The 13,530-nt window shown below is 37.3% G+C and overlaps 1 protein-coding gene across 11 annotated transcripts in view; it reads left to right on the forward strand.

Annotated features, from left to right (window-relative positions):
• Positions 1-13,530, forward strand: part of MAGI2 (membrane associated guanylate kinase, WW and PDZ domain containing 2) — a 757,279-nt gene that overhangs the window by 513,619 nt on the left and 230,130 nt on the right. For all 11 annotated transcript variants that reach the window (XM_086745852.1, XM_086745763.1, XM_086745773.1 and 8 more), the window contains one exon: positions 6,508-6,721. In XM_086745852.1, the coding sequence (XP_086601978.1) occupies positions 6,508-6,721 (214 nt within the window). The remainder of the gene's footprint in view (positions 1-6,507; positions 6,722-13,530) is intronic.

Here is a 13,530-nt window from a genome sequence, read left to right on the forward strand (position 1 = left end):
CACGGAAGCCTGGATCGCTAAATTTAAATGAAGAGTTCTACTATTTGCCAAGCAGCATATGAGAGACAATTTATAGATTAGCTGTTAAGATGGCCAAGTCTAGAGTTAGCGCTGAGTTTCTCACACCTAGTGCAATTGTGCACATTACTGGACTTTTGGCTGCTCTGGGTTGGGTCTTTGCTATTCACTGGTTTGGGTGAGACATCTTCAACCCGAGAAGCCTTTCCTGATGGTCACTGCATTCAAATGAACAATTTTTGCAAGATTGATGCTTTGACAAAAAAAGACTTGTGGTCAAATTGCAACCTGCTTGTCAGACAATCAGTTTTCACTGCTGTTGCTGTTCAGGTCTGCGGAGAATTAAGTGAGTCTTCACAATCACCATCATGATTTGACGCTGTGTTGGTCTTGTCACATTTGCTTCACACTTCTGACTGATTAAGTGTTTATCATCCAAACTCCAGAAGAACCACTCTAAGATTGAAAGAATGCTTATGTATGTGCATTATTCTGACATTACTTGAGCACTGATAAGTTGCACCCAGAGAATGAAAGTTCTGGCAGCCTCAAATTAATTGAGGGATAAGATATGACACAGAGTTTCAGAATGATCATTCCATGCCTTAGGTTGATAATGAAGCAAAAGGCTGGAGTCCCAGTGCTGTCAATCACCACGCAAGGTGCAGTAGTCCCAGGCAACAGGTTGAGCTTATTCTTTTATTATTACACAGCAAAGACAGCCAGAGGCATGAAAATAACACACACAGCATTCAAGAGCCGTGAGATTTTACAAAATACAAAAGTTTATATCTATTGATATTTCTGTGGTAGATGTGTTCTCTAAACTCAATTTATCACAGCTAGGTCACAACCTATGACCTACAGAATACCCCATGCTCACCCAGTCTCCATGTCTCCTGTTTTGCTTCCCCCACATCAGTCCCTAGTTCTTATTGTTAGTGGTTGGTGGGAACAGTGTCTCCATGAAAAGCACCAAAACTCAAGTATGGCTACAGCTCTGTGGAAAAAGGATCAGTTCCAAGGCTACAGAGTGATATTTTTGCGAGAAAATAGATGCACATAGCTCGACAAACATGTGTTACACTACTCTTGTATCCAACAGTTATTTAAACTAGAGGGACTGTTTCCTGTGCAGAATTTAAAAAAAAAAATCATTTAAGTACAACAAGGGTATATAAAGCTGCAATATTTTCCTTTAGAGTTGCTAAAACCTCTCCATAAATTAATATTTAATAATATTTCCTTTAATTTGTTCTCTGATGATATTGCTAGGTCATCTGAGTTGTTTCTTTTGGAAGAAAATAATAGCTATTTTTTCAAGATTCAGACTGTAAATAATAAAAACTATTTAAAATGTAAGAAACAGCATTGATGAAGGCTCAAATTCTGAGACTCTCACAGCATAACTATTTTTTTTTTTTAAATGGTCACCATATTGTCTAAGAACTGTATAGAGAATATGCCATATCAACCAGTAATGTTTTAACTGCTGGTATTTGGAGTTGGAGTACTACAGAGATGAACTTACAGTGTTTAATGATAAGTAGGTATTTTTAACATACATATCATCTTGTTCTCAAAATTCTTTGCATTCCACATATGCAATAACTTGCTGGTGCTTTTCTGGTGCCTATTCTGTCACTTGCCAGGACACTCACTCTTGAGATACTATGCTAAACTGCTTTTGAAAACTGGACCTCGTTTTGTAGCGAAACAGCAGCTCGAGTAGGCTATTTCACTTGATGTAAAGTCAATTGATTGTGTTGTTAGTGACAAAAATACCTCTGGACACATATTATGGTACCATTTTAGGATTTTTTTTAATATCATATATTGTCTGAAGATAAGTATTTGTGCTTACAGTGTATTACTGTAGTATTTCAAACATTATTTGTACGTTTAAGACACTGCTAGTTTTTAAGCAGAACTGGTTTTTATCAGGTCAAAAATTATGTAAGGATATATATTAGCAGAAAAAAAACCACTGAGGTAAATGTCTACCTTACCTGGAGTATGTGAGTGATAGATGCATGTAACAAAACATAAGATGACACTGTAGGGCTGTATTCCAGGTAGGTGTGACTGGGATGTCCTTAATGCTATTAAATGGCATTAGGCAATTCTACCTTAATTGCTTGGGCTTTAGTCATCATGATGCCTTCTCCATTATCAAAGTAAGCTATTAAAAGGTAATAATCCAGGAATTAATAATTCATGAGATTGGCTTTAAAATAATTATATTCCTCAGTTGTTAAATAAGCATTAGGTTCCTTTTTTCCCCCACTATATTTTGACAGCAATCTGTGTCTTAGACAAGCCTGTATTTCTTCTAATCCTCAAGGTTTAATTTCCATATTTTTTCTTCTTTCTATTTGTTAATATAGTTATTGAAAATCAAGAATCTGACCCCATGAGATCTGCTGAAAATAAAATCTTGAGAAAGAACATGTATTACAAATATCATGGTAAAATCTCAGTGCACAGAAATGTCACCACGTATGTGCTCTATCAGACCAATTGATCGATAATTAACCATTGTGTGTGATGCATTTGTGCTCCAAATTTATTTGTTCTACTGCAGTCATATGTACCATGTGGCTTTATGCCTTATTTTCAGTTTAATCTGTACAGCATCCTTCCTACAGAAGAAATGTGGTCAAGACTGCAGGTAGCCTCAGGAATAAAACTCACAGATCTTAATGATGCTTGAGACAGATGAGAACTTACTTTTGCTTTGCAGAGATAAGAACAAAAAAAAAAACCCAAAGAATTTATCAGCAATTACATTGTCCTGTCCTCAGGGGAAGTAAAGACCATATATCTTCTTTGCCTAGCAGAAAACTTCTACGTATTTGAAAATGCTTCCGCTATCCATCAGTCCTTTCTCCTCAAGTCTAAAAACAGCTGGGTTTCAATCTTTCCATGCTTTCCCCATACCTCCATTGTATTTTTACTAGGAATTCTACCTAGGCATTTGCTCCCCATGTTATATTTGTACTGCTTGTGGCATTTTGCAGAAGACAGATACTACGTATTTTGGAAAGCCAAGGTGGGGTGGGGGTGGTGGGGGATTAGGAGTACCACATAAGCAGGAGATGACTTCAGCTCCCCTGGGATCGTTACTGCTCTGCTGTAGGTTGCAACTAAGCAAAACTTGTGTTTGTGTCTCTTGCTAATTCATTTCTTCCCACAGGCAAATTCACATTTCCAAACAGCATAAAATGATTGTAATACCATGTATTTCAAGTATGAGTTAAGATTCAGCAGCATGAGCTGCACATGACTAGAGCTATAGACCATCACCCTGTTCAAAACAGGACCTATTTTTTTTCCACATTATTCTATTCAGTGTCAAAAGTCTTTTTTTTTAAGATCATGAAAGCTATATCTACCATTTCCCCCAAGGAACAGCACCTGTTACTCTGTCATGAAAAAAAAAAAAAAAAAAAAAAAAAAGATTAGTTTGGCACAATTTCTTCCTGAAAAAATCTTGACAATTATTTACCACCTTTGAAGAGCTTACATGTAAGTGGTTTGATTGCTGGTCCCAACATCCTTCTAGGAATTAAAAATAGAAAGAAGTTAAGTTGCAGTTTCGTGAGTCCTCCCTTTTTACAAAACAACATAATGATCTAATTAGGCCAATTATTTCAAAGGGAACTTCAGTACTCAGAAATTAAGAATAGAAAACTATCTAAAAATCTAAATCACAGATACTTTCCTGAAACCAGAACTGTGTCTGTCTTTTCCAAGTTTCTTTTCTCCATGAAGTCTCAGAGGAATAGCCATTACTAGCCATGAGTCTGCTTCATTGGTTTGCTCATAGCCTAGGTTTCATTTCATCAGATTCCGCCAATTGAGAATGGCTGCTTCATCTAAGTTGTACCTGGCCTGTTATCTGCCCACTCCAAGTTCTTTAGCCCCATTGCTGACATTAATTATGTTAGTCATTTAATCACAGGTAATCTTTTTGCAGTAGTGACTGAAGCAAGAAGAGTGCTAAATGCTTTGGGTTTTTATGCATCATATATTATTAGCTTTCCTTCCTTCCCACATAGTGGAATTAGCCTGCTTTTGGTCTTATTATTAATGCACTCAAATAAAGGTTTTTTTTGTCACTGCTAATGTCCCTGACAGTAATTTTCTAGACTGACTGTTCTGCTTTGCTCTCACATGCCCTTATTGTTTTCCTGTGTTCATCCTTAACAATTTAATCTAGTTTTCACCTTTTGTACAATTCTCTATGAAGTAGCAGACCACTGAAAAGTCATGACTTAATGAAAATGATCTCTGATTGTACTTACTATTTTTCTTTTTTATTAGAACAATTTGTGCTTGCACTCTTAGTATTGTTTATTTAATCTTTACCAATTCTCCTGAACTCCTCTTCCCTTACTGTTGCTTGCTGTGATTAATTAATTCTGAGAGTTTGTATATGGGCAAATTCACAGTTTTTAAGACCATTGTTAATTTTTTGTTGCTTTTCTTTCTTGCTGTCCTAAGCATCACGAATTGGATCATTTCACCCAGGTCTTCCACCTCCTACAGGTTTCACAAAAACATCTGCATAGTTCTGTGTTCTGGATGCACTGTTAGTTCATTTAAGAAATTGTCATATTCTTGAACTTTATTGTAGGCTCCATTGTTGACTTCTTTTAAAAACATATTTTTCCCTTTCTTTTTTATAGTTATCCACAGACTTCAATATAGTCTATATAGTATTACTCAGAGCAAGTGTATACACATTTTTGATGACACAAAACCATACATACTTTCATTCCTTATGTATCTTTATGAACAAGCTGTAGTAGTCTCAATCTAGTCTCTGTTGCACCAAATATGTATCATTTTGGTTAAATAATGGTGTACAAGTTCACAGTTTGTTCTCAGTTCTCCTCTAATATTCATTGTCTGTGTCCTTGCGATTTATATCTTCTGGTGAGCTTATGTCATTACCCTTTACATAAGCTAATATAAAAGCCATGCTCACTAGGTCTGAGATTCATCTCCCCTCATTTTAACTATCTAGAAGCTGAGTGAGTAGCCTAAGCAGGACTGAATTTGGTTTACCTAACTTAACATGTAGGGTCGTTTCAGCCATCTGACTGGTCATCATAGTCAGTGGAGATTCAGTCGATATATTAAAATTGTTAATTTATTTTAGTTGCAGTTCGTTTGGCCAAAAGTAGATATCTGACTAGATTTTCAGTGAGATCAGGCTTCATTTAAGTGCCACCAAAAAATAGGATCCAAGGATGAGAGCTTCTGTTGTCCACTGAGGCAACAGGTTCCTGCTACATATTTTCAAGAAATAATTCCTAGATAGACCATGTGATAAAACACAGCTTACAAATAAATACCTAATAGACCAGTCAACCAAATTTATTCACCTTCAAGGATGAAGGAATCTCTTTCTTTAGTAGGACAAGTTCTCTCAAGCGCCCTCCATTTGAGCTAGTAGCAGTCAAGAAAAGATTGTGTTTTCTCCACTGTCAAAAGCTGTTTGCATGGAAGCCCTGCTACTTGATACTGATTCATGCAAATGAACGTGTCGTCTCTTAAGTGCGGAGACAAGTGTCCAACAATGTGTATGAGGCACATGTAGACTCCTAATATCGCACACCTCGTCCCTATTTAGCTGATTTTTTTAAGTTATTTTTGTGGTTTTGTCTTATGTTTGTGTTCAGCGGATGTTTTAAGAAGTATCACTATATTCTGCTGCACTTATTTATCTAAAAGTATGTGGACTGGACTGTGGGAACTGATAGTGGCAGAGATACTGCTGGAAACCACATTTTTTAAATTTCTGACCTTATGGAAAGTAAAATCAATAAAAGTGAAAGATCAAGTACAGAAAAAGACGTAGGAAATGCAGACTCCTTCCTGAATATGTTCTTGGTCACAGTGAGACACAAACACAGTGGATATAGGAAGCATTTGGCTCCCAGAGGTTATATCAGTAATGAGATCACAACCACTTTCTATACAGTTAATATATTGTTATGAGTTGACAGATATCATCTTGATTTCTTTGATGTACAGATATAGGCAAAGTAATTAGCATATATACTTTTTTAATTGAAAAGGACCTCTTGTCTGCATTAAAACAGCAGGGTACTTGCTTTATGGGTGTATAGTTTAAAAAGTTAAGACACAAGACAGTAGCGCTGCTGGATATGAAACTGCCTTCTGCTCAGCACTAACTGCTGTTCTGGAAGGACTCCTGGAACAGAATGATCCAGAACTCTTCGGTTTGTTTCTTTCTTTATTAATTTCTTGTTTCAGTTTAGTTTTATTTTTTTAATTTATTTTCTTGTGTTCCAGATAAAATGCATCATCAGAAGGGCCCTTGTGTAAACCCAGCAGAATTTTTCTCTTTATTTCAAGACTTGCAGTTCATAGAATATTGCTTGGAGACTTGCGCGTGGTAAATTCTCCAGCGTTAACTTGGATATCCAAAACCTGTAATTTTTTTTTCTCTTGTAGAATCAAGTGAACATGAAGAGAAGAGTACAGGTATCTCGGGTGAGGTATCTTCCACTCAGCCTTGTCCTGCACCAGGATATACTCAGCCTGAAGAAGCAAAAGAGGATATGGAAGTAACAAAGCAGACTAAACCTGAAGAGAATGATGACTTGGGCCCACTGCCTGATAACTGGGAAATGGCTTATACAGAAAAGGGGGAAGTCTACTTTATTGAGTGAGTCTTATTTCTTCTCTTTCTGATAGCTGTATCATATTTAACTGAGTGGGGAAATGGTTTGTATGGTGGAGTGGAGCATTGCACTCCTCATTACAGCAAGAATATTCTGGCTGTCAAGGCTCCTGAGAGCTGGTGGCAATCTCTGCATTACTGACTTACGTTGAAGAATACTGGTTTTTAAGATAGGCAACTGGACTGTTTAGCACTTGGATGGCAGCAATTAAAGCTGTTGTTTCTTCTGTTGGAAGCAAGGCTTTTCTACTGTTCTGGTGTTTATGGGAGAGTAGCACAATCGTGGAGTTCTTCTTTCCTTATGTGGACAGAGGTGGAGATGGTTGAGGTTTCTGCCAATTTTAGGAAAGAAAGATAGACAGACTAAAAACTAGCTAGTTAATAGTAGAGGGAGGCCACACTATATTAGAAGTAATTTTTAAAATGAGTGGACAATAAGGATAATTAATTATGTATAGAAGGTTTTTCCTGTTGATAGGCTATATATACCTGTTGCTAATTGAACAAATGGATATGAAAGTTCTTCCTTCTCTAAGTGTTGTCATTAATACGTGTTACCAGAATAAAAGCACAGCAAATAAGTGAGTTCATATAAGCTCATGTTCCACAAAAAAAAAAAAAAAAAAAAAAAAAAAAAAAGAGAGAAAGGAAAAACCAACACCTTCATCAGCAGAACACTACAGCCGAGGTAGCGGTAGCATTTATGTTTGCTTTAAGGAACTGGCTCACACAATTTGGGGTGTTAGCCATTACTCTAATCATTGCTAGGTAAAAATAACATTTGGTGCTATCACTTCTGCTTTATGTCTTTTATTTCATGTAAAATGTTATGACTATCACATGAAGTGTAAACAAATGATAAGAATACAGTTTGTGCATGTGATTTTTCATTAGTATTGGCATGACCAACAATAGCTTCTGGCATATACAAGGCTGGGAAGAGCAGTAACTATTAAAACATAAGTGCCTTTGCTGAAAGGGCAAAAATATGCTTATTCTAGAAAAAGGCTAATTATAGTAACTTTGCCCAAGTGAGCAAAGAAGAACTAGGATGACCTCAGGGCTAGCTCAAACCCTTGTTTCCTTTATACCTCACTCCCAAATTTAATTTTTCTGCACATACTGAATGCTCTGACAGAGAGCAGACTGAATTCTGTGGCACTTTCATTTTACGTGTTGTAACAAAACCCTGAGGTACTTTTGGGGGGTGGGGGACGGGATGATAGGTAGGTCACTAACACACCAAACTGTGACAGTGGTAAATACTGCAGCAGGCAATTTAATAGAAAATAAATGTATATTTTGTAACAAATACAGTGAATGCAAATAACCCTGCTGCTCTACAGAGCAGACATTCCGTTCCACAAGTTCCTTTGATGTTACAGTTTACTTCCTTTCCTGGAAATGCTCTGGTTTACACTGCAGTTCTGACAATGCTTATCATTCACTTAGCCTAAATGAATGTTATGTAAAGCAGAGAAATCAATCAGAGGCGAAGACTGGATAGAACAACTGTTATAAGGGCTCCTTGCCTTTGAGATTATATTCCTGGATAATGTAATTGCCAAAAAGTGCAATTACATATCTGTAAAAATAACATTATTTACTAGAATCCTAGCAAGGGAACAACTCTTTGATCGTCTGAGTTTTCACATTGCACAGTCTTCACAGGGTTAAGTAGGAATGTAATGCTGTGGGGATGCTGTTAAATTGCCTCTTTGTTTACAAGTCACTTTAGTTAATGGCATGAAGAGACTCCATTCGCTTTCGCAAAAAACGGAAAGATAAAAAGACAACAAAAACCTATTTGTCTAACAACATCTCCCTGAACAGTAATAAAGATTGTACTACATTATTAAATAATAGATGAAAACCAAACATTTTTAAAGTGTACATCACAATGGGTGAAAAAAAAAGTCATACTAGGCAGCATCTTTTATTGCTTTAATTTGAGACTCATGTGAATTGTGCCTTTAAACCCGAAGGACTTCAAGCAGTAAGTGATCTCAAGTTCCAGGTTGTCACAGGTATATGCAAAGGTCTTAGACTTTATGACAGCATTTTCATTCATTCACCTCAAACTAATCTCGAAAATTTGTACATGAGCCTGTTTATCAAAAGCGCCGTCAGAAGTAACGTGGCAGATTTACAGTGAGAGAGAGTGACTTCATAAGAAGAAAGGCAACTGTCTGTAGACAGTATTATTTATTTGTTAATCATTAATGGCCCAGTTAGCAGTTTGTAAAGCACACTGGAAGGAATTTCCTCTGCCTGAAGATCTAAAAAGAAAAAAAAAAATAATCATATACTAGAATCACTGGATGGTTCCGAGGACGGTTGTAGCATGAGCTTGGCTTGGTCTGTTTGTTCCTTTCTTTCCCTTTTTTGCCATAGGTGCTTGACCTTATATTTACCTATATTAGCATTCATAGACAGAACAGGAAGAGATCCCTTCTTACTGCATAATACTTACCACTGTTTTTCAGGAAGAGCTACTTAATTACATTTATTGGGCTGTTTCTAGTCTCCCTTATGTATGAATTCAAGTTTTCAAATACAGGCACAAACCACACAAATAGGAGTTCATCTCCTACATTTGCTTTCCTTGAGAACATACGCTAATGAGAATATGCAATAATTAAAACACTATATATAAAGTTGTAATACCACCAAAAAAACCCGCCAGTTCTGCTCCTTCTTTCCTACTTTAAATAGGACTCATGAGCGTGACCTGTTTTGGCATGCTTAAATAAATTGTAGCCATCACTGACTTTTAGTTTTTCCCTCTCCCAGAGCTAAGGAAAGGCTACAGTTCCCCATAGCCTTCAGACGTCACCTTGCCAACTGCTCCCAAACCACACAGTAGAGACTTGAGTGTCGTGTTGCCCTCACAAAGTCAGAAGACACTGGCTGTGCTGGATCCTGGGAATCAATGTTTGCTGTGTTGGCCCAGTGCAGCATTGAAGGGAAGACAAAAGGACCAAGACTGTTGGTGCATCTGCTATAATGTGCAGTCAGCCTTTAAGACCCTCACGCAACTCTCTAACTCCGTCACATACACCATGATGTTTTAGAGTGTCTGTAGAGATGGGTACCCATTATGATACTTATTAATCAGTAAGGCAGATTTTATTTTGCCCCTCTCTCCAGCCCACTATCCGTCTGTAGGCAGCAGAACCTAGGGATATGGGAAGAGTAAGACATTAAACCAGGAAAAGCTGCAGTTTGTTAAGCTGAGCTACAACTAATCCTTGATGAATAATCTCAAGGACATTGCATAGTCCATAACAAAAGCTATTTAACTCTGTACTGTTCAAAAGCACATATAGTTTCCTTTGCTTATACTACATCAATAATTGTTTTGTTAGTGGAGAAAAGTCTAGAATAAACTCAAATCTTTGTAATACATCTTTAAAGGATCATCTTTGACTTGTGGTGATGATTTTTAGGATAATTTGGCCACATGAGGTTTAATAAACCACTTTTCAGTACATCTCACAGACATTCAGTTTCTTCCTACTTCAACACCTACTTCTGCAAGCAGAATAGTCAGCATTGCTTTCTAGACTTGTTGCAATATCTTTTCTAGTTGTTAAAGCTGCTTTTTTATGAGAGCACCATAAAAGACTACAAAACAACTATAAAATAGGCCTCTGCCAAGGACTCTCCTCTTCACAGTAAAAAACAGCCGTTAACTTTTTGAATACAGCTGGTGCTCTTTCAGGTGTTACCTGAAAAGTTGTACAGCCACAAAATGGAAAAGTGAAATCCTGACCCTGTTCAGTAGGGCCTGTTGTGATAGGATGAGGGGTAATGGTTTTAAAATAGAGGGAGGTAGATTTAGATTGGATATTAGGAAAAAAATTTTTACAATGAGAGTTGTAGAACACTGGAACAGGTTACCCAGAGAGGTAGTAGATGCCCCATCCCTGGAAACGTTCAAGGCCGGGTTGGATGAGGCTCTGAGCAACCTGATCTAGTTGGGGATGTCCCTGCTCCTTGCAGGGGGGTTGGACTAGATGACCTTTGAAGGTCCCTTCCAACTCTAACCATTCTATGATTTAGCTATTCCTGGTTGCTCCATCAGTTCACCATCAGAAAGGAGGATATGTTAGTTAAGCCTGGCTACACCATTACATGTGATAACTTTATCTTTTGTACCAGAAGATACTAAAAGTACTGAGGTAGAAGTACACCCTTCTAGCTGCTCAAGATTACTTCTATATTCTGCAGTGATTATCTCTTATAAGCTAGCTTGGCTCTTCTGTCAGCATGTTACATCATCAGTGTTTCAATGCATAATATTGAAATTCAACATGTTTTCATTGTGTGGTTATTTCTGCTACTTTAATTAGACAGCAATTAAGATGAAGGATTTTTTTTTTTCACATGCTACTTTAATATTCACTTCTGATGGGATTCTTCTTCTTTGGGAAACAAGCCATCTTGTACCAGTATGCCTTTACTGTGTGGACAATTCTGAATCATCAGGGCTTTTGTAAATATGATCATAGATGTCTGTGACTCTTTTTTCTTGTTTATATGTTGTATTGAATTTATCAGTTTTGGTCAGCATAACGATGATCAGATCTCTAATACTCTTTGGACTTCAACATGATATACAGTGGTACAGGCAACAGAAAAAAAAATCTCTCTTGGTTTCTTTCTGCTGAGAACACTTCCTTGCCTTGTGACAAATTAATTAGGGGTGAAGAGATGGTAGAACAGAAAATAATTTGAGGAATGCTGAATTTTTTTCTTCTCTTGCCTTTTGCTGTTGTAAAGACATTCTCAGTCTGTATTAGTGCTGTGTTGTCCTTTGCTCTCACTTGCTGTTTTTATCTATGCTGACACCCAGGTCAAACTGCCAGCTCAAGTCTTGTTGTCTGTCCTCAGTTTCTTATTTCTTGTCTTTCCCCCAAAGGCCTCTGCTGCTCGCTCTGCAGAATTCCTCTTCCAACATCTTTCCTCTGATGTGTGTAGTGGTATTATAATTTTTGTCCTTTGTATTTTTTGAACTAGAAGATTCAGCTCACCTGGCATGCCATATGGCATTAGGTATCTAGTAGAAACTAGTTGCCAACACTCATTCTGTGATCAATGGAGAGAGATAATGACCTCCAGAGCCTGATTCATCCTGTCCAAAGATAAGGACACAATTAATTTGGCTAAATGTAGGTGCTTCTACCAGTAAAGTTGCCCTCGAATATCCAAAAATATATCTGCGGTAGTATGTAATTTGTGTCACTTTTGAAGCAAGTCTTCTGGTTGTGTCCGTGCACTGTGATTTGGTTCACGTTTCAGAGTACATGAACTGGATTCCTTTCAGATGAAACTAAAAGAAAGTTGATCTGTAGGAGTGCACTTAGTTGTCTCCAACCCCTGAGCCCAGTCCATGAGACCAGACTTGAGTTAAAAACAGTCTGAATTCCTTCTGAATTGACCATGTCCATATCTGGTTGATAGATACCAGTAGACTGCAGAGAGAAACACTTGGTGCTGATGGGCCAGCATCCACAGCTACCAGGTCTGTGTCTCTTAAGGACCACATACTCCAGGCACATCTAACAGATTGACAGCATGAAAAGCAACACAAACCAGCAGTCATAGCTGCTGCCATTCAAGACGTAGCCAGAGGACAACTTCCTTTTTTATCTGTCCCTACATGTGTGCAGGAAGGTTGGGTAGCACGCCACAAAGGATGAATTGCAAAACTGCCATTTTGGTGCTCTATTTTCCTGTCACTGTCCCCCTATAAATATATTACTTGAAAATCATTATTGTGCTATCTGAAAAGCTCTGCAGATCTACAAATCTTAGGCATACAAAAGGGAGGGAGGAGTAAGAATTTTAAAAGTTGGGTGGCCTACAGTGCACTTTGTTTTTCTCTGCCTCTTATACTCCCCTTTGCTCAAGCTGTTATATTGAGGACCATCTTGAACGTAATATATTCACAATAAAAACCCAAACAAACCCATATGTGCTGGCCCCAAATACACTGAAGCAGCACATTGGTAAATACCCATTTTGAAATGCCTTTCACAATAACATGCAAATTACATACCTTGCGAGAGTCACAATTTAAAATAGGTTTGCAGTGTTTTCAAAAGACATTAAGGCTATTACTGTCAGTAACTACTTTCTATATTCCCTTCAAAAATGTTTCAAGAGGTTGTCTGAGGGCTTTGTTAGTGCAAGAAACTTTATCTGTCAAAAGTGCTTTAAACTGACAGATTCCTAACACAAATCCATTATATTCAAAACTTAAGTAAAATAATATACTGTCTAACAAATAGTTATAATAAAAAGATAATACATTGTTAAATAAGAAAAGCCACATTCCTAATATTTTTCACTTCCTAAAGATATGGATGAGTATCCGGTGAGATTTCCAGAGAGGCTGTGGTCCTGGTACCTGGTTCTAGTGGTGATAACAGACAACTAGGGCATATACAGACTTACAAAGAAAACCTGGAGAAGAGCAAGGGGTTGAGTCAGGGTTTCTGGGAAGTATTCTGAGCTTTCTTTCACTCTCTTTAAACCAGCTGAAAAATATTTTTTCATATATGTTTAAAATTGTCTATAATTGGTACCAGAGGACTCTGATGACAATAAACTGTTTCCACTGGATGTAAATACTCAGTAAAGAGTGATGATTTAAGCTAGTTCAGCAATAATTATTTCATTGACTTTCAGCTACAATATTAAGCTCCACTGCTTTACTGAGTGACATTTTTTTAATATTATTTTTCAAAGTTGTAATACACTTCAGGCCTACAAGTGATTTCTATTTT

The sequence above is a fragment of the Chlamydotis macqueenii genome, chromosome 1 (genome assembly GCF_036417535.1).
Source record: "Chlamydotis macqueenii isolate bChlMac1 chromosome 1, bChlMac1.mat, whole genome shotgun sequence".
Lineage (NCBI taxonomy): Eukaryota > Metazoa > Chordata > Aves > Otidiformes > Otididae > Chlamydotis > Chlamydotis macqueenii.